At 39.9% G+C, this 21,643-nt stretch overlaps 1 protein-coding gene across 1 annotated transcript in view; it reads left to right on the forward strand.

Moving 5' to 3' along the window:
* CUBN (cubilin (intrinsic factor-cobalamin receptor)) overlaps positions 1-21,643 on the forward strand; it is a gene marked incomplete at its 3' end in the record, with an annotated part of 102,504 nt that overhangs the window by 64,950 nt on the left and 15,911 nt on the right. The window contains 6 exon segments of the mRNA XM_010289857.1: positions 2,706-2,887; positions 8,155-8,329; positions 9,985-10,166; positions 16,201-16,357; positions 18,034-18,150; positions 20,445-20,558. Of these exon segments, the coding sequence (XP_010288159.1) occupies positions 2,706-2,887; positions 8,155-8,329; positions 9,985-10,166; positions 16,201-16,357; positions 18,034-18,150; positions 20,445-20,558 (927 nt within the window).

The following is a 21,643-nucleotide window of genomic DNA, read 5'->3' on the forward strand; positions in this document are numbered from 1 at the left end:
AATAACTCAACCTGCAAATTCAGCTATAAGGCTCCCCCCTGCCAACACTTTTTTTTTCCTCCAGTTGTAAAAACCCAACAACCTGGTTTCTTTTGAGGAAAATTAGGCCATCTTCTGATGGCACTGGGAAAAATAAATGAGGTGGTGGGTTACACTGAAGATTTCTTCCTCTCTGTCTCTCTGCTGAAATGTTCCTGGATATAAAAGTTTCAGGGACTTGACACTTACCCACCCATACTAGCGAGTTTTGTTTCTCTCTCCAGAGGGACTGAAGGCAGGATTGGTTTCAAATACACTTCAATGCTGCATCTACTCCTTCATTGAGACGTCTGGTAGTTGGACAAGTTAGCTTGTGGCTGCAGGACAAACCACCTCAGGGCTATGGAGCATCCTGTGCAGCAAGATGGGGAAAAAGGGAGAAGAACTAAGCCCATGCCAATACACCTGTGAGGTCAGCCTCAGCCATGCAAAGGCTTTCCTGGGTTATAGCTAACTATTGTTCCATTGTGGAAATTTTTGTTTTTAAAAGATGGTTTTCTGGGGAGTACTGGGTTATGGACTGACAGAGGTGTGTTACATTGCTGGCATGGCTGGAGACATCTTTATTTAGATGGATGCTCTTTAGTTTAAAATGCCTTCTTATTGCTTTGCTCCCTTTCAGACTTGCTGCTCTTTCCTCTCATAGATTTGTATTTTACAATCATACAATCATAGAATCGTTTAGGTTGGAAAAGACCTTTAAGGTCATCGAGTCCAACCAGTAACCTAGCACTGCCAAGCCCACCACTAAACCATGTCCCTAAGCACCACATCTACATGGCTTTTAAATACCTGCAGGGACAGTAACTCAACCACTTCCCTGGGCAGTCTGTTCCAATGGTTGATAACCCTTTCAGTAAAGAAAGTTTTCCTATTTCCTCTCATCCTATTGCTTGTTAATTGGGAAAAGAGACCAACACACACCTTGCAGTCCTAGAAGTCCTAGAGTCAACTGTGGCAAAACCAAACTCAAGTTTTCAGTGAGGACCTGAAAGACCCCATGGTAGAGATGATGGCAAATGCTTCTGGGGCTTAGCAGCCACCCTTCAATAACCACAAGTTTGTCACAGAAGGTGTTGAGGAAAGTATTTGCATTTAATTGAAGAACTTGTTTATAGCTTCCTGAAGGAAAAAAAAAAAAGTGTTAAGCAGAGCAATAGCCAAAGATACCTTGTTCAAGTTGCAAATTATGCATAGACTTAGTAGAGATTAGGGGAATTTTACACATCTGTGTGGATTAGTTTAGCAGATAAGAGGGCTAGTTTATTGGTTTTATGTTATAAAATGTCTCCTATAACTAAAAGTTCTGATACAGATGCTATCTACCACTTCTGACATACCACAATATTTGCCTCAGGGGATATGCAGCTCATGGTTTGTTAGATGGTTTTATTAATTATTTTGGGTTTTTTTGCCATGTGACAGAACCTTCCCTTTGGAGATGAAGCCAAAGAGATTGATGGAGTGTGGGTTTTACTTACAAAGCTTGAGTCACCCCATAAAAAGCTGTGTAAGCAAAAGATTAAGTAGTGCCTAAATGAAGCACTTGGGAGCTTGTAACAGAGAGAGGAGAAAAGTGTTGCTGCAAAGCAGAGCAACACACACGTAAAATCAGATCAAACGCACGATTCCTTTGCTTTCTGCATGTGACGCATACACAGCCACCCCTCTGGCTTCTCTAAAGGTGAGGTTTCATGATGAATTTAGCTGACCTAAGTCTGTCCTGACACAGGGAAGGGCTGTTCTGCCTTCCCACCCCACTGACAGCAACACCCAGGGACTGGGTCAGGGAGAGCATCTTCCTGGCAACCCACCAAAATGAGGTAAGTGCAGCAGTTGCCATATCTCCATAAAGCAATGATAAAACTGCAGTCTCAGGTGTTCGGCTGCTTTGTGCTGTCAAATCAGAGCCTGCATTTGATCCATTGTTTTGCATCTTTTTTTGTTTGTTTGTTTTTTTAAATCTAGCTCATAATATGCAAGAACTTGATCATCCAAGGGGCTAGGGAGTGAGTTTAGGACAGTAATTTCTTATCTGAGAAGAAAATACATAACTTTTCAAACATGGCATATCTTACAATTGCACAGTTACTATTCAATAAAAAAGAACATTAAACCCACCAAATGCCAGAAAGCCAGTTTATCCAGTGTGACTTGGCAGCTTGTAATCATGCTCAGTGGGCTGAGGGAAATTGCATTGTCTTTAATTTTATGATTTCTAAAGCAGCAGGAAATGGCATTTTTACAACAATAGGAAGCCCTCCCCATGATAACTTAGTTTGTGTATTAGTTGGGGTCAGTAACAACCGAGGATGGATCTGATTCAGCTTTCTAGAACTGATCAATGTTAGAGGCCAATACAAAAAACGTCTACTTTTTTGCGCTCTCAGTTTCTTCAGCTGTCAAAGCAGATGCTGAGGGATGGTGAGAAACATGCCAAAACAGGGGGTGAAGTGCTCACTGCATGGGCAATGCCAGCAGGTCCAGCCTGCAGCTCCTGAGTTTCTCTTCACTGCTAGACCTGGGTTCCCTGTGGTAGAGCTGACCCTCAAGCTTGGTATACACATTTATGCATGAAATGGGTGCTAATGCTTGTCCTCATTGCAGAGCTGTCTGTGAGTTTTTCCAGAGCCCCTCACTGATGGGCTGCTTTGCTGTGTTGTCAGGCTGTGGAGGAGAACTCTCTGGCCCTTCTGGATCATTTCAGAGCCCTGGCTACCCCAGCAGATACCCAAGCAATAGGGAATGTATCTGGTACATTCACACAGCACCTGGTAGCAGCATTCAACTTACCATTCAGGAGTTCGACATTGAATATCACCCAAACTGCAGCTACGATGTTTTGGAGGTAAGAGCATTAGAACTACTCCTCAAAAATACACAAGTCTAGATCTGTCTAGAACAGATCATCCCAACAGCTGCAGGAGCAGAACAAACAATTCTACTGCAATTTCCAATTTCTGCTATGGTTGCAGTTAAGTTCCACTGATGTTGTCACAGATGCCATAATGCTCTTGCTATTTTTGCTTTTATGCCTTTGGTGTCTGTATACCTTAATCAATAATGATGCTAGGCACTGTACACTTTGTAACAACGGACAAAACTGCTTTGAAAAACTCAGTTTTAAAAAGTGCACCCTTTACAGTGAACTAAGTGCAGGGTGCTGTACCATAGAGATAAAATTTCCTGATGTAAAGGAACATAATGGATCACTGGGGAGGTAACTAAGGTGAGACCTTGTGTAGGACCTTCCAAGGAAGTGGGGAGGTTTATAACCCGAAAACTATGAAGAATCTTTGTACTCAGAAAAAGGAATAAAAGAGGCAGTGTCCTAGTCACCTTAGGGCACTAAGGTGACAAGGAGAGAACAAAGGAGAAAAGGGACGTCTCTAAGGCTTTACTGACCTTCAAGAGACCTGTAAGACTTTGTAAGATCTTTGTGCTCATGTTGGGAAGCAGCCAGGTGACCAATCCCAGATAGACTTTGAACAGACTTCCAGTGCAGGAAGAAGGGATGATCTGCTGACAGATATTCTAACATAAATCAAGGTATTGGGGAAAATTGGTTCATGTCTGGGTGCAAGATCAAAGGTTCTGCCTGGCAGCACAGCTTCCCCTGCCAAACTGCAGGCTGGACCTTTATGTACCTTGCCATACACATATTTCCTTACTTTTGTTATAAAATTACACATTCACAGCATGACTGATATAGTCTGCACAGAACAAACGAAAGTTCAGATTTAGTGGGGAAAAAAAACAAAAAATGTGGTTAACTATTTTCAGGAGCTGCTTTATCTTCTAATCTTCTCTCCTGTAGTTCTCTACGTATGTCCAGGCTGAAAATCATACACACAAAAGTTTGAAAAGTGTTAGAAAAAAAGAGGTTCCTGGTGTGTTTCAGTGATCACTAATGTTCCAAACTCCTTTCACTCTCACATTATCGTCCCAAGAGTATCCCGTCTACCAATTCTTTGGATTTTGAAGTCTGCTTTTGCTCATAGTTATCCTTCTGATTTCGCTTTTTCCCTATCTCCAAGTAGTGAGTTCTACCGCTTCCTGTTTTCTTACAAGCCAAATAACTTTCCAGCTTTAATGGGAAGTAAAAATCAGTACTAAAGTAGCTCTGCACCCTGCTGTCCCTCCCTGTCCTGTTAACTCTCTCTACTCTCTGAAACAAGCTGTCTTGTAATAAAAATTCTCCAGTAATCACAAAACTTGCTCACCTGGATGCATTTAGCTTTTGTTTAGTAACATCCTCACCCCTTTGACCTGGCAGAGAATTGTAAGAAGATTCTAAGAGATCTTTCCTATTGCAGCACCTTGCTTCAACTTCATTTTTATACCATAGTTTCTTGAACATTTCTCTCTTGTGCATTTTTCTGTTCTTGTAAAATGCAGCAACTGTCTCCCTTCCCTTCCCTTTGACAACGCCTCCTAAACAAGCTGTCTCTTCTATGTCAGTATCTCAGTACTGCCATGTTTCACCAAGACTGCAAGAATAGTTATGTAAAAATTTTGTGTGTGAAATCCTAAAGTTTTCCCTGCAGCTTCTGCATGCTCAAGCGTTAACACATTCTCCTTTAATCCTCCTCCTTGTTTCTTCTATGACACTGTTGCACACTGTTTTTCTCTTTTCCCCATCATATTCCATTCCTTTTACTAATATCCAGAAGCAAATTTTAAGATGTTCTTAATGATGTTTTCTAGAAATATTTCATGGAAATAGAAGCCATCATTTTGGACACAATGAAAGAGTTAAAAATATTTGTAAAATGGCTTCTATTCAAAATGCATACATAGAGAAAAATGACCATGCCTGCTTTTAAATTATGACATATTTTCTTTAATATGGACCAGATTTTTCTAAACTATAAATATACTCTGCCATAGCAAGATGTAGCTCTGAGCTGAAAAGAACCCTGTCAATCTATTGCACTTCCAAATCTTCATTAGACGTTCTGCTCTTCTCATTTAAATATAAAGAAACATCAAGTATTGCCATAATTCTTAATTCTCTGTCAAAGCTGGGCTCTCTTTTTGCTGGCAGTTATATCTGAACAGGGATCAGTTTTATTCCCAGAAAATCTGTGTCATGAGGGTGACCAACAACATAAAAACAGCTTTCTGTTGCTCATAACTCTGGAATGCTGACTGTTAACAATAAATGGAGCTAACGGGGCAGAAGCAAATGATAAGAACAGATTAAAACCATGGGCTTTATGGCAGTGTCCTGTATCCCTGCTATGCCATCCAACATCACTTTATCTCTGGATCAGGTGCTCTGGTCAGACTAAATGTTTTTATTTTTATTTTTATCTGTTTGCAGCTCAGACATCCTGTGACTCTTTGTGAACCACACCCTGGAATTCATTCTTTCCATCCATTCTGTTTTTCCCTCTTCTTTTTTTTTCATGTGGTAACTATTGGTTTTCCTCTTTGTAGCCAAAAGTAATATTTTATTGTTTTTTGTCATGGAAACACTCTAAATTGTTTTTGTTCCAGCCCTTGTGAAAGCAACTGATTAATTGAACTGGCATAAAGGAGAAAAGAAAATACACTCCTAACTGTAAAGAGAATGCCTTTGACTGTGCTTTTTATTTTGAAATTGTGCAGAAGGTCATTGCCGAACAGTTAATGATGTAAAGGAGACCCACAAACCTCAGATTCCCATCAATATTTCTTCCCCGTTCTTAATTCTCTTCTAACTGGTCAACTGTAAGTGTTCAGCTTGGGCCAAGTTAATTTCTGAGGTAATACTACAGAAATCAGCAGGGTTTATGTCAGAGCTGGGTTTGGTCCCCTTGCCCATGGTGTGCAGATGGCCCCAGAGAGCACCAGGGATGATGTGAGAGGCTGGTCTGTGATGCTTATTAGATGCATATTAGAAACTCCTGCTGTTTCCTCTGCCACATAGCTTCTCTGGGCTGGTTTAGATGATTAAGAGCATGTGTTCCTGCTAGATCTCATGCTGTGACTCTGACTCAGGGAGTGTACCACAAACACATTTTAAAATTCACATTTTGAACAGACTTCTTACAAATGCAGCTGTCATTGGGCCTCACAAGCAGCCAAGCAGTAAGATTTTTCTGAAGAGACTGAGCTTCCAGTGGACAAATATGCTTCCTCCCCAGACTGTGACTGCTTCATTACAGATTCTTAATCTGAGCTGTGATTTCATCCATTCTGACTTCTCTTGAATGCCTTGAGACGATTGATTGGACAGGGGAACCATTATCCATTCAAGTCACGCAGTGTCCCTGCAGAATGCAAAAAAGTGCTGTCTCAGTCAAAATTAAAACGTTTAAGCTATTAAGCCTGTGTAATCAGCCACTAAACCGAAGTATAGTCTTCTGAACATCTAACAGACTGTGACATTTATAAAAAAATTAATTCCTTGTTTCTTCTGGGGATGCAAGCTTCGGCTTGAGGTCTCACATTACCCTGGAGTCGCTGAATGTTTTTTCCAGTTACAAAAAAAGTTCTTTCCCTTATACCTCTAACGGCAGAGCAGTGTCAGGCACTGTGAGCAGTTAGTGAGCACACGATCAATCAAATTATGTAGCAATGCACTACACTTAGCCCTGGAGGTGGTGGGACTAGCTCAGCTATTTGTAAGACTTGCTCAGATGTTTAGCTTGGACAGAACCCAAACTTCTTCTGAGGTTAAAAAGTATCCAGCAGAGCTTATTAAAATATTGAGTTTCCCCTCATCTAGAAGGGATCAGGGGCAAAAGGGCCATATAGAAGGCTGGTTCTTATAGTACTGCCACTTTCTGTGAGAGATTCATGGATTGCTTTTTTTTCACCTTTTTTATGTTTACCAGACTAGTAAAATATGGGAGCAGACTTGAGATGCTACTGGTGGGAAAATCCTGATGGGATTTGTTGTCTTATCTTCATGTTCCCTGGTTTTATTGTTAGAACTTGCCATTCTTTAGTTTTGCTTTAGGATTTATACATAATATATGCTGATACAATGAGGATCTATCTATTCCTAGTTCATTTGCTGAAAGACAATACTACACTCTTTATTTGGTGTATCTCTTTTAACGGTTTTCACATTTGAGTTTACTGTCAAGCTGACTTTTGCACAGTTGTCCTACCAGGGACATACCAATGGAAGGCAGGAGTCCCTTAATATCAGCTGGCATTTCACTAGCATGCAAGAAAGCAAGAAAATTGAAGGCACTAGGCACCAAAATCACATGTCTGGTTTTGAAAATTGCACTGAGCATGTGTGTTTTCTTCAGCTTTGAGAGGGAAGACTAAGGAAGGTGAGCCTGTTCCACCAGTTATAAATGGGTTCAAACTAAAATCCCACATCTCTTCTGGAAAAAAAGAAACAGGATTACCAAGGCTTCATCACTGCCATCTAATTCACTTGAATTGATTTAAAAATGCATTGTAACTTACACAATACCGCTGATGATATTTAAGAGAGTGGTGGTTTTCTGGTTTATAACTGCCTGAGGCACACTCTTCTGAGTAGGAAATAATTACTCAAAAAAGTTAAAACCTGTCTTCTATGGGAAATATGCATGATATATATCCTTGTTTCCAAAGAGTATTATTAAAATGTAGTTTACTTGACCAAAATCCCATAATTTCGATGCTGATTCTGTGATTGAAGTCAATAAAATTGCAATTTTTTTTTTTAATCAGAAAGAGTGATAGATTCTAGCCCCAATTTAAAAATCAGACTTAACTGTGCCTTTAAACATACAGGGTGCAAAATATGAGGACAAGTTCCTGCAAAGAGATACAGTTTGTTTGCACAAGCATACAAAAAAGTGTGGTTTCATATTTCCACAGAAAAAAGGTGCTAACCCTGGAGGGATGGGGGAAGAAGAATGTGGCAGAGTCCTGTGGCAAAGCAGAAAATCCTTATTTAATGCAAGGCTGGTTTGAAATCATCTACAATTTCATACTTGCACCAGGTGGTTCAGATACCAAGTAAACCTGCAGAGAAAATATTAGCTACTTTACATTTCAAAACCTGGAATCACTTTCAATACTTAGAGATTTTTTTTTCTCCTAGATAAACAGTTCTCATATATTCTGGTAGAGTGGTAGACAGTCTATTTGAAAAACTGACAGTGTTTCTTCCATTTCTAGGTCTATGGTGGCCCTGATTTCCTCTCTCCTAGACTAGCCCAGCTGTGTGTTTCAAGATCAGCACAGAACCCACTGCGAGTCTCCACTACTGGCAATTCAGCCATTGTCCATTTCAAGACAGATGCAGCAGTGACAGGGAGAGGTTTTAATGCCTCCTGGCAAGAAAATCCGGGCGGTGAGTATACTGATTAATACCATGAGAAATTCAGGAAGTCTGAGAATCGAGGATCAGCCATGCAGGCATTTGAAGTAGTCAAACAGCATAGGACTGAAAGCTGCAGGAGAATTTGGGTGTTACTGGATTTGCTAACACTAAGAGATGCTGAAAAACACACAGAGGAAAAAATTGTCTAACTACCTGAAAACTAGGCCAATTTATGTATTTTGTAACAGTCTACCTTGTTGGGGTTTCTTCTCTACATAATTAATCAAGACATCCCTATAATCATAAAAGAACCTTAGCATGCTAGCAGTTCTTCCCACCCACTCACCCACCCAGAATCCTTTATTACCTGAATGATGCTTTTTGGTTTTAAACTGTAAAGTGAAAAATATCTGAGAGTGTGGCTTAAATTGGAGAACTCAGTGGACTCAAAAAATATTTGGAGTGATTAGTAAATATTTGAACTCTATAAGGTTCATCCATTCCCCATGTGATTATTTGTTCAAAGCTTTACTGGTAATCAGTAAAAGCAGAGACATGCTTAAAAGACCCAACCACATGTCTCTTACATGGGAGTTCTTATGAAAAGGCCAATTATCAGAAAATAATTGCAATGAAAGGTGAGGAGAGGCAGATTTTAATTCTTGCAGTTTTGCTTGATTAAGCACACTGATTCATTAGTTTGTCAAGGTTTATACTTCTCTATTCTCACAAGTTTTATGAGAAAGGCACAAGGTTTTTTTAAATAAAAAAGTCTACAATAGTCCTTTGAATTAATCCCCTTCCGAGATCTGGTGGCTTATTTTTTCTACTTAGGCCCCCTGAAGCTTTCTCATCCCTTTACAGCATCTTGCTTGTTGTACTCCAATGCCCCTCTAACCTTTAAAATACCCACTCACCAGAACACAATAACAGTGTATTTTTTATCCTTCCAGCAGGCTGCCTCCATCTACAGCAGTCACAATGTCTTTCTCTCACCCTCCTCTGTCCCTTTACAACATATAAAAGTCCATTTGTTTGTGTTAGTCCTTTTGAAAGCCCTGGCACTTCCTGAACAGGATCCATCATTGCAGGCTATTTAGATATTCATGAGCACTGGAATGCTGTTCTGGTAGGAAATACCTGAGGGTGGGGTCCTTAGGAAGCCTTCACTTGCATGGGTGGAGAAGTAGAATCTTGAGGCTTGCAATTGTTGTACTGCTTATGGGGAAAGTGAAGCTCCTAGCTGTCTTGATATTTTCAGAAACTGTTTTCTCACCCCTGTGCTCAGCTAGGCCTAGTCATTGCTTTCTCAGTAGGCTAGGTCTGTGGCATTCATATGAACGGTATTTTTGATTGCTTTTGCAATATGTAGGATAGAGGAAGACAGCACTAATGCTTCAGCCTTTACAACATCTGCTACCAGCCTGTAGCTGGAAAGAAACATTACTCACAAGCATTGTTTTTGCATATTCACCAATAATGATAATGTTATACTTTCCTGATTAATAGCAATTTCCATTGATTGTTGTTGCAGACAGGAGACTTCAACAGTTGGAGCACTCATCTTACAAAAGTTTAATGTGGAAAACATAAAGATGGAGGTCTTCTTCCCTTAGTTCAAAAGTAGAGGTGGAATCTTGCTAAGCATAAACGGTTGTGATTAAAGCTGATTATGTCTTTTGCAGGCTGTGGTGGTATTTTCCAAGCTACCAGTGGGAAAATACATTCTCCAAACTATCCTCAGCCTTATAATAACAACACAGATTGTTCTTGGGTTATCCAAGTTGACTACAGCCACAGAGTCCTGTTGAATTTCACGGATTTTGACATTGAAAATCACCATTCCTGTAATTATGACAATGTTGCAGTAAGTAACAACAGAAATTTCAAACATTTCCTTAATGAATCTGGTGAAATGCTTGCAAAAAAGGAAGCTTACTGTGCAACCTAGGCTGCAGTTGGTTTCAGACTGGTAGTTGGATAGTCATATTTATTCACTAATGAGCTAAGGCTTAAATTTACAGCTAAATGGTTCTGATCTAGTTCCCTTTGCTTCACCAATGAAACAGGCTTCACAAATGTATTTCTGCATTCTTTCAGGTTCCCACGTATATCTCGAAGGAGCTTTTGTGGAAAGCAGTGCATGCTGCATTCTGGCACCACATTTTTCCTTTTGGTGGTGTGAGTTGCAGTTAGTACTGCAGGAATAACCTCACACATAGATGTCTGTTATTATGACACCATTTCCTATTTATAGTGCAGTTTACCACAGCTTACTCCAAGCCGTAGGATGGACTGCCCACACATTTAATAGATTGCCCACAATCTGTTACAAACTCAGGAGAGAGGGAGGTCTACATCGGGAAGGAATTCTGACTGGCTGGTTTTCTTTATGTATGCACTGTGTATTCAGGTGCTCCTCAGCTGTCTAATTGCTTCATTAGAGCTGCTGCTCTCTTAAAAGCTTCATATTGCTGTTGGTTTGCGTGCTTTTGTTGATGTCACAGGAATTCAAGTTGCTGCTCAATCAGTGCATGACAATGAAGAACACTCCACGTCTCCACATGGCCTTTTGGGAGCAGGGACATGAAATCCTGACCTTTGATGTCAGATTGCACTTCACTCACTACAAAGGCGTGTGTGATCAGTACCAGTCGGATAAAGCACGGTGGCTGTAGCCCAAAATCCAACTTTCCTCTCCTTGATAAACTGTCATTCACGGAGAACTCAATTTGGCATGAACTGAGACTTTTTTGAAAACAGCATCAGTTTTGACAGCATTGTCTCATAAAACTTTTTTGTACTGAACCAGAAAAAAGGAAATGTGTCCCCATTTTGCTGAGCAGAACTGAAGATTTCACTTGGCCACAAAGCTTCTTTGTACAATGACTGTTCTTTTTTTTCTGGTTGTGAAGCATAAGGAAATATGGTTATGTCTTTTTGTTTAAATTCTTTAACTACATCAGGGGATCACTGAAAGGGAAAATCTGTTGGAAAAACTTCCAAGTCTTCTGTGATATCACACAGGAGTAGAAAATCAGATTGCCTGACAGAAACACGGGCCATCTGAAATGGCAGTACTGGTAAAAATGCCCCCCAAAGTTTGCAAATTAAGGGCTAAATTCTGAAAAGACCTGATACACAAGTTTCTCTTTTAAACCTGATGCCAATGGATGTATGTACCTATCTAAACACTTTGTAGAGTACACAGCTCCATGAGCTCCTTGCAGTTACAGGCACAGCTCCCATTACCTTTATATGCTGAATATGGGGATGGGGTTTTTAATCACAGAAAGTCATCAGCCCTTCAGCTGGCAGAGGAGATGGCTGTGGCAGAGCTGTTTGCATGAGCAGAGTTTGCAGACCATTGCAGTGCAGTGACACCCTTTTTCCTCTATTGCCATACAAGTATCTGTTGTTTGCTTCTGCTTTTTGGTTTTTTTCTGGAGGGGGGGTGGAGGAGGAACTTGCCCATCAGCCCCAGCTGTGCAAACATGACTGAAGCAGCAATATGAGCAGGGAGGGAGATTTAAATTTAATGTAGGCATCAATCACTGCCCACCAAGCAGAGAGTGGTGTGAAAATGGATGAGGGACAATACTGATTTGAAGCAAAGAGGGAACGAAGGGCTCTGAGGCTCTGGTGTATGAGGTGGAGAAGAGTTCTTCAGTGCTAATGTAGGGAGACCAGCAGGGCAAGGAAGGAGTGGATGGGCTTTCTTTCTTTACCCTGTTTGTTACACTTGTTACCAACACCTGGATGTGATTTGTGTTTGTCTCATTCCAAGGCTTGCTATATGTTTCACACATAGGAGAATATAGCAGAATAGGAGAAAAGAGTGAGGGGACAGAGTGTGCCTGGAAACATATAAGTACGTTGTCTGACTGTGAATGGTTTAGGAATTGCATTCCAAAAGCTGCGTAAATGGAAAATATGGACAGCTAGGAAGCTGGTGGGTTGTTTTTCTCTCTCTAATCTAGGAACAACTACTGTGTATGAGTAACACAGTGGTTCCACCCTTTTCTATTTCTTAAATTTTTACTTATCTTCATGGATTTTATTTGCTATCTGAGTTCTCTTGGGGCTCCCCTCCACCCTTGAGTGTACCAATGGCCTTTTCCTTCATCCTTCCCCTTCTAGACCCAATAATTTTTCCCTGCCTTATGACTCAAGATCTTTTTTTGATTTTTCTACCGTAAATTCCTTTCTATAGGGAACACATGAAAATGTCTTTTTTTTTCTGTAATGTTTTCCACTGCACATTTTTTATGTGAGAAAAATGGAGGGAGGGAAGATACTAATGTCTGGTGTTTCTTGGCTTTACGGTAACTTGAAAAAGCCCAGTGCGTTTTTCAGTTCTGCTCAATGATTTCACATGTGAGTCTGAGCACAGATCTGGGTCCAGCCAAATTAATTCTAAGTCCGTAGCAGTAGCCCACGGTGTAACTGCTCTGAGCACCCTCTAGAGTCAATGGATGGAGTGCACAGAGAGCAGTCCAGGCCACCAAAACTCACATTCTTCATTCACTTAGCTGTCTAAATTTACCTGATTCCTCAGTTTCTATGCCTTGCTTCTGTACTGTATCTGTTCTCAGAACAGATGAGCATCTCCTCATCTGCTAAATGAGGATGTATAGCCTTTACTTTCTCTGATTTCAAATATAACTCTGTAGAACTCTGCATTCTGTAGAATGCAGAAAATCTTTGAGAAGACTTTTTGCTGTCACTGTCACCATACATAAGGAATAAATTTTTACTTTCTCTTTGTGTACCAGCGCATTTCTATCTGGAGAGTGGGTCTTACAACAAATTTGTTTCTTTGAAGGAAAATAGAGGGGAAGAAATAGTGAATACAATAATTCTTACATTTTTTGCCCATGTGTTTAACTGCTATTGTATCTGGTGCTACACCAAGGAGTGCAGGTCAGCAAGAGTTTCAAGTATTTGGAAACTCGAGGCGGATGTGGCTCAGAAGACAGTGCTTGTAGCACAAGGCATTGAAAAGGGGAGGGAGAAATAGTCTGTTCTTTTCAGTGGCTTTGATTAAGTAATTTTTTTTTTCCCTGTTGCAATATAACAAGTAGTACACAAGAATGTAGATATGTAAGCCTCTGGGAGCCAGAGAGGAGGTATGACTTCATTTATTCCAGGTGTTGGCAGACAGGATCTTCCAAGAGAGGACAGCTAGAAATATGTGGAGTTTTTATGGCCCAGAAGACAAAAATTATCTTTTGTCATGTGCTTTTGAAAAATGCGGGACACATTTGACCAAGGCGGCAATGAGTCATTCAGTTATGTTCATTGTGGAAAGGGAAGAGAAGAGCAAATTGCTGCTATGCACAGTGCAAATGAAAACTTGGCTCTTAAGTAAGCAGATGTATCATTTTACTTTACTCATGCAGCCACAGAAATGCATTTCTCGGATGTTTTCAAAACAGCTTTAAGAAACTGCAGAGAGACACAACTCTTTCCTGAACTAGTGTGTGAATATTGTGGTTTCTGATCTAGATTCAAGACTGAAGTCCTCCTTATAACATAGTTTAAGCTAATAAAGAGCGGGTGAGCAAAAATGATGCAGCCATATAATATCCATGTGTTACTGTTCCTGCTTAACTTGTAACTGCAATAACTCCTGAGAGTTGCTGCTGTATCTCACTAATGCTTACACTGAACTGTTGCTTCAGTCAGATTTTTAGGAAGTGTGTAAAGGCTAGGAATCATTTCTGGGTTTCTGAAAGAAGAGACAGTACTATTCTTCAAGCAAGCTGCCCAGAAACAGCAAATACACTTCATTTAGAAAGCATTCCTCTGACTTCATGCTCTTCTCCCAGTATTACCAAAGAAAGACTTCTTTATTCCAGAAAGCTCTTGGAATTAAGTGCCTACTGAATCTCTTATTTTACTCATCCTTAATGTCTTCCCAAGTGAGAAAGCTCAACTGCTAGAGTTTCAAAACAGTCCATGTGTCAATGGTCATATCCTCAGCTTTGCAGAGTGGCACAGATCCATCAAAACCAGCAGTTTACGTGAACTGTCTACACTCTGTCAATGCAATGCTTATTCTCAGTTCCAGCATTCAGATAAAATCCTCTCATTACTGTCTAGGGATAAGGGTTATTTTGTTAGTCATTACTTTTTTTTTGCATTCCATGGTCTGTGGTTTTATAACACCAGGCAGTCTGATTTATATACAGAATATATGTGCAGAGGAAGAATAAACACTACACGCTATGTATTAAAGGGCTGATTGTGGCAGCATGCCAAGAAAGAAATGTTGAATGGATGGATATTTTGGGTCTCTTTACCACGTACTCATTTTTACAGACATTGGAGTACACTTAATACTCCGTCACAAGGTCCCACACAGCTAGCTAGCATTATAGGCCCAAGGGCAAATGTTTAATTCATGAATACAGCATTGGCTCTGTAGGGTATGTCAGTGGATTAAGCAGGAGTTTTGTCCTTTGTTTCTCAGCACCAAGGTTTATTTGAGACAAGTCACCTTTCTTTCAGCTACTGTTTTTATATATTATTTTCACTAATGTGTTCAAAGGCTTTTGAATACTGGAGGCAGAAACATTGCTTTGTGTTATACAGTCTAGTTAGAAATTTTTAATTCATTGGTGCTGCATTGCACAGACTTTCTGGAATTTGAGGTATTTTGAAGTAAAAGAAGACAATCTTAATAAGAAGTAAATTTCTTTTAACCCAATGGCACTATTTTGCCAAAGTGAGATTTTAATATAGCTTTTAACATCCTGGCACCTGGATATCTTCCAGTCCTCCTACCTATATTTTTATCCATATTTTTCTTCATTTTCCTATAGGAAGCTGAGTCACAGGTTGTATTAAATGACATGCCTATGGTAATGAGGGATGTTAATGCTGAAACAGGAGCTGAATTCAACTGTTGTTGCTGCCCAGTAGCCCAAAGGCCTTTCCTCTGTGGGTCATGCAACTGTGCTGATGGCTCCAGTGCTCCTCACTTCTGAAACTAGGCACAAGGGCTCTGGGACTGGCCCATGGCTCCAAACACAGCAGCAACAAATCACGTCTGCTGGAGTGCTAGGAAAGATTAGTGGGACATTCTGAGACTGTGGCCATTTTCCCCTCTCTGTGGTTTCTCTTGTTATAATTTTGATGTTGCATAAACTAGAAACTCACTGGTTTTAGGTTCATTATTCTTCTTTTCCTGATTGTGAAACAGAGAGGAAGGAAACAACATTATCAGCTGTAATGGGAAAAAAGAGAAGGAAGGCACTTGTAGTAAAATTAAAAGGGAAATTTTGTGAAACGATCTTTGCTTTCTTCCTCCCTTTTTTTAACTTTTCTTTACCCCCTGCTTAAGTAACACTTCATGCATATATGTGTAATTCAGCACCCTAAAGCTGTTACAAAGCATAGATATATGGACTCTGATCCTTGATGCTGGTACATGTATCTAAAAAGCATAATCCTAATGTCTTCTTTTTTTATACACAGTCATAGCTCCCACTGGTGCACTAGTTGCATGTTAGAGCCAATTTAGAAATCTTTACTGAGGCAAGATGTAAGGTTTAGCTGAATAAAAGCTACACGGGAACTCATGTTAGCCATTAACAGAAAACAGTAAATGTATGGGGATATCTGGATTGTTAATGGAGAGTTGCTTCTATACCAGGTACATACTGAGGAAGATGCATTTTTGTTGCAAAGGCTACAGTAGCTTCAGCCTGAAATATGTGCATTTTTTGGAAATGGCCACAGAATTAAGATAGATAGGCAACACATAGTTTGTTTGCAGTGCCTATACCAGGGCTGTGTCAGGATCAAAATGTATGAAACATAAGAGAGTGAATGAAAAAAAGTTTTCTCAGTACTCCTATTGAAACCAAATACTTCACTTGATCTTTTCATAACAGGTATTTGATGGCCCTAGCGATGAAGCACCTCTTCTTAGAAAACTCTGTGGAACACAGCATCCTCCTCCTATCACATCCTCCAAGAATCTGATGTACATCCGACTGCGCTCTGATACAACCATCCAGCACAGGGGCTTCAGTGCTCGCTTTACCGAAGGTAATTTTGTCGTTTACATTAATGCATATTTGTCTAATCGCCAGCTTGTTTGTATTTGACACAATCTTTTAGCACAACTGCTACCTGGAAGTGTTTCTATACATGCAGCATACCAGTGTGTATCTTTAACGGGGCTGAATTTTTCCAAATTATAGATTAAAGAATTTAAAATCTAAGGGTCATATTAAATTATTTGATTGGGGAAAAATGTACTTTTTATAGCAAGGCATCTAGCACACATCAGCTGCCTCTTATTCCTCCTCCCTAGAGGGCTAGCTACCCATAACAGTCCTGAGAAAAATGTGCAACTGGCAGTTTCCACAGACTTAGTGACAAAATAACATTTTATATGTCTATCCATGCGCATGAATCTGAAAAGCTATAAAAGAATTCTGTGTGGTGCTGTTGATGAAGCCCATGGATTCAGGTCTGCAAACCCTGCCAAACATCAAATATCCAATTTGTGGAGGACTAATTGGTCTTTTACATGGTTTCCTTTTTAATGAAAAATGACACCAACTGGGCAGAATTTTTCATGAAATTACGTACTATTTGAAGCTTTGTGAATTTCTTTCATTTTTTCATAATAACTTTGGAAACATTTTTTCCCGAAGATACAGCCATTGACTTTTTGCAGAGAATATCCCTTAATCTCATTTTCTTCTCAGGATACTTTTCACTATAAATTAGTTCTTTTCCCAGATTTTTTTTTTCTTTGAAAATATTGTGAAAAATTATAAAGAGGAGGAACTTGCATCAGCAAAAATCTCAGGAACCCCAATTATTGAGGTACTAGTTAGATACCTAGTTAGCTATTCCTGACCAACAGTTATGACAGCCTAATCTGTTAAACATTCTCAGAACACATTTACTGGATTAGGCCCTGCACAAAGCATGCCTGGTGAGCAAGTGCTCCCTACCTCGGATGCAGGCAACCCAGGTTTCCTTTTCCTGAGAAAACCCTGTAAGTCCCGTCTCCTTCTGGATGTTTGAGGCAACACAGGACAATAAATGAATCTCAGTCTTTAGTACCTAACTCCCCACCCTGCTGTTTAAAGCAGCTGTGTGTTCGACTCAGATCTGGGGGGTTTATGATGAGTCATGCTTAGAAATGAGGCATGGCAGCACCGTTAGCCACAGTTATGCAGTCAGTCAAGCTGTTGCATATGTGCAACATTTCACACAATTGCAGTTTTGTTGACACAGCAAACAAGAGGATCATGCCAATGCAATGTGATGCCATCCTTGGACATTGGAAGGTTCTGGAGAGTTTCTTATGATTTTTTTCCTTCCTAGTAGCCAACACAAGCAAACGATCAGAGAAATAGGTCTATGATTGCACTACCCTGAAACCGAGTTATTTTGGCTCCAAGATTGCTTCTTCTGGGCTATGAGGAGCTGATAAAGATGAAGTCTGTCTCCAAGTCACTCTGGTTTTTCTCAGATGGTCAGCCAGCTGCAGCACGGCCTGTGGATCCAGGTCAAGAAAGTACACCCAGTGCTGGGAGCTAGTTCTTAATCTCTTCTGATAAATTACTGTCGTGAATTTTATCCTCATTTCACATTGATGTACCATGTTACATTTTATGCACTCATTTTCACTACAGAATCTAAGAAAGATATGTATTTTGTATATATAAATATGTATGTGTGTATGTATGTGTTTCATTCTAAAGCATGCGGAAGTTTCATAGAGTCAGATTCAGTTGGGGCAGCAATTTCCTCTCCTCTGTATCCTGCCAAATACCCAAACAATCAAAACTGCAGCTGGATTATTCAGGCTCAGGAACCATGTAAGTAAAAACATCTTTTATAGTTAGCTGGGATGACTAACATCCTCATCTTCTTTTCTGTAATAACAATACAAAATTCCTCCTTTATTTCTCTAGGAAGTTCTGCATCCTGGTAGTTGCAGAGTGTGTCTCTCCTAATCTGTCCTAAGTCAGATTTTACTCTGAAAGATTTAGTGCATAGTGAGGAAAACAGTTTACAACTTTGTCATCTCAGCTGATTTACTGTGGCCCAAGTGTTGCAATTATAAATGAGGTGTTGAATACTATGTGAAGCTGGATTCATATGTGAGAAAATCTAAGGGCTTATATATAATTAAAGCACTTGTGTTTAGCCAACCTTATTTTGGTCTGGATTTTTCAAGCTAGGGTTGCGTTAGATCAAATCCATGCTGTTAACATAAAAAAAAAAAAGACATTTTAATCAAATAATGAGAAAAGTTACAGAGGTATTTCAATTTCAAATACAAATTAAAAAATATAAATAAACTGGTCTTATGTGCAAAGATACATTCTCAGGTGTTCCTGTCTAATTTGACACAGATTATGATTGATCGTAAAACACCAAATATTTTCCATCAGTTATTGGTATTACCCTTAATACCCAGTATGAGCTTACGTTGTATAAGATTCCTAAAAAATATTTACAATCGAGTAATAGTATCCTGGTAACATAATTTAAAATAAATGTTTCTTTTTAATAGCAACTACTGAACTTCAGTTGTTCATCTGATATTTAGCCATTGTTGTTAAAATCATAGAATGTTCCAACCACATTTATAAGTTTATTTTGCTAAGTTATAAAATGAAAATGAGTTTGCCAAAGACAACACCAAAACAAAAATCAGGAGATAAGCAATACTTTTTTTTTGTTTTTAGCATAGGTTCTTATACAAATACATGAAAAGGACATCATCAAAGCTGTTCCTCACCTGCACAGCATTTATTTTTAAAACCAATCTTTTCCTAGATCCAGGTTGAAAACTCATACATAACTGTTGTCTCCTGAATTACATCAGTATGAAAGACCAGAAAAATGCTGTGTAAGAAGTGGCCTGTGTATGTAGTGACTTCCCCTCCCCTTACTGCCAGGACCACTACTTGCCACCCGTTACAGGTACACGTGGCTTCATTATGCCAGTCACACAGCATTACAGGGCATAGCCATATACAAGAGATTTAGCCGGTGGCAAACCACAGCAGAGTTCCTGCTCTGCTTTTACTGAGAAGGCCAACAAGTCTCCTGCTCTTGCCACCCACTGTTTTTTCCTTTTTGCTTTCTATCCTGAGGACCTGCATTGATAGCGGTAATTGATTGACCGGACAGGACACAAAAGGGTGCCGAACACGCAGACTATGCAGCTGAATGCCAGTCACTGGCACCCTGCTGAATGCAGCGCCTGAGTCCATGTCTGTCATTTCAGCTTATTCTAGCTAATTAATTGTAGCCCAGTGAGAAGCAAAATATTTGTGTCAAATTCAGCCGTGGTCAATGTGGGAGAAAACTTAGTTATCATCTAAATCATGAGACTCTTTCTGACTGCTTGAAGTGCATAGGAGCTCTAAGGCCAGGAGTAACTACTGTCACAGACTGGTGTTGAGGACAGCCTCTCTTCTTCCAGTTGTGACTTCGCCTTTGTTCATATCAGACAAGCAGGAGCAACACGAGAGTCAAAAATACCCTGAGTCAGAAATCCTCTTTTTCAGGACGTAGCCTGCAGTTCAAGGGTGTGGAAAATCCAATTCTGTACAAATATAGCTGAGGGTAGTTAATGATCCTTTAACTAGTCCAATTGATGTATCTGGAACGTTACAAAACGATGAAAGAACCAGCTCTTTCTAGGCCTGGAGCAGGGCAGCATCAATACACATTTTGTCCAGATCTATGGTATAGATCGCAAAGGGACAGAAGGTCATGGATGTGTAGAAATAAGTTTTGTTTCTGAATGTGCGTAGATTTTCCATGTTGTGTTTGCTGACATTTTCAGTATATAATGAAGCTGTGCGGATACTAGGAAATTTAGATTCGTGTGTATATGTTAAATCCTACACTTCCAATGTTGACTGTACTAGAAAGCACTGAAATATTAAGAGATTTAGGAGGACCTTAGCAGTAAGGATTGATGCACTTCCATCAAATTCGCGCCACATATCAGGGAATAAACTACTTCAGATGTTATGCTTTATGGGGACCGATTGACTTCAGAGGAGAAAAGTTGGCACATTTGTTTACATGTAATTATTTCTCTGTAAAATGCCAAACTTCTTTTTAAGTTTTTACTCTTTGCTGTTGCCAGTCAACCACATCACACTCTCATTCACTGACTTTGATATTGAAAACAATAGACGAAACTGTACAACGGATTTTGTGGAGATTTTGGATGGGAATAACTACGAGGCTCCTCTTCAAGGTATTGTACCTTTCCTTCTTTATTTGATATATAGAACTACACCCACAGTAAACAGGAGAAGGTTTTCTGTGAGTGTCCTCCTGCTTCATGGATTTTCTCTGATAGAGGAAGTTCCTTGGCCACTCTGGCCAGAGGAGACCGGGAATGGAGGTTTAAGTCTTCAGTGTGAATGATACAGTCCTCCCAGGCTCTGACTGTATTCCTAATAACCTGCAGTTTGGAGTTGCCTCCAGCTGCCTTTTCCTTCCTCCTCAGCTGAACAATATTGGGAACCAAGCAATTCAGTTTAAACTGAATTCCCAGTTAACTGTACAAAAACATAACGTAACCCACACTCATAAGCACAGTCCGCACTAAACATAGGTGAAGAAAGCTGCAGATTTTTGTGAGAAAATGGATTTTCCTCAAGATCTGAAAAGCCTGATTTTTTTTGCATGTTCCTGAATTTTCTACAGCTTTCTCCTGACATCTCTGTCCAGAACCATCACCTTCAAGTGGCAGGAGCAGCCTGGAGCAGCAAAATTCAGTGCTTATACTGCCAGGAAGCCATGAGAGAGCCTGTGCCACAGGGTGGTCCTGACTCCCCTCACATACCCAGGGTTGCCTCAAATTCCTTTCTGGGAAATTCAGAATATCTGTGCCTAATTATGCTCTCTCTTACTCTACTTTTGTATCTACTTCTTTTTCAGGACTGGGGCTGCACTCAATTTAAATTGTTTGTAACTAAGAGCAGAATTCATTTTTTTGGTCTCCTACCCTCGGCTTTCACTTGGCAAGAGAACCAGCATACTAGCTGCTATCTTTCTTTTTGCTGTCAGATGCCTTTCTGCTAGATCATGATTCATATTCCTAATCCCCATGTTACAATCCATTACAGGAGAACTAGTCTGTTATTTGTCACTTGTTTTTTTCATCAGAAACCAACCAAGTGAAATGGAAACTAGTCAGATATATTTGATGGGATCTTTTTTTTCCAATTAGGCTGTAATTTCTGGATAGAGTGAACACAAATGAGCTCTATGACAAAATAGCCAGTGACTAGGGTGTCTGGAGTGCAGGAGGTCCTTCCTCTGTTAAAAAAAATT

Source organism: Phaethon lepturus, unplaced genomic scaffold, assembly GCF_000687285.1.
Source record: "Phaethon lepturus isolate BGI_N335 unplaced genomic scaffold, ASM68728v1 scaffold3436, whole genome shotgun sequence".
Taxonomy (NCBI): domain Eukaryota; kingdom Metazoa; phylum Chordata; class Aves; order Phaethontiformes; family Phaethontidae; genus Phaethon; species Phaethon lepturus.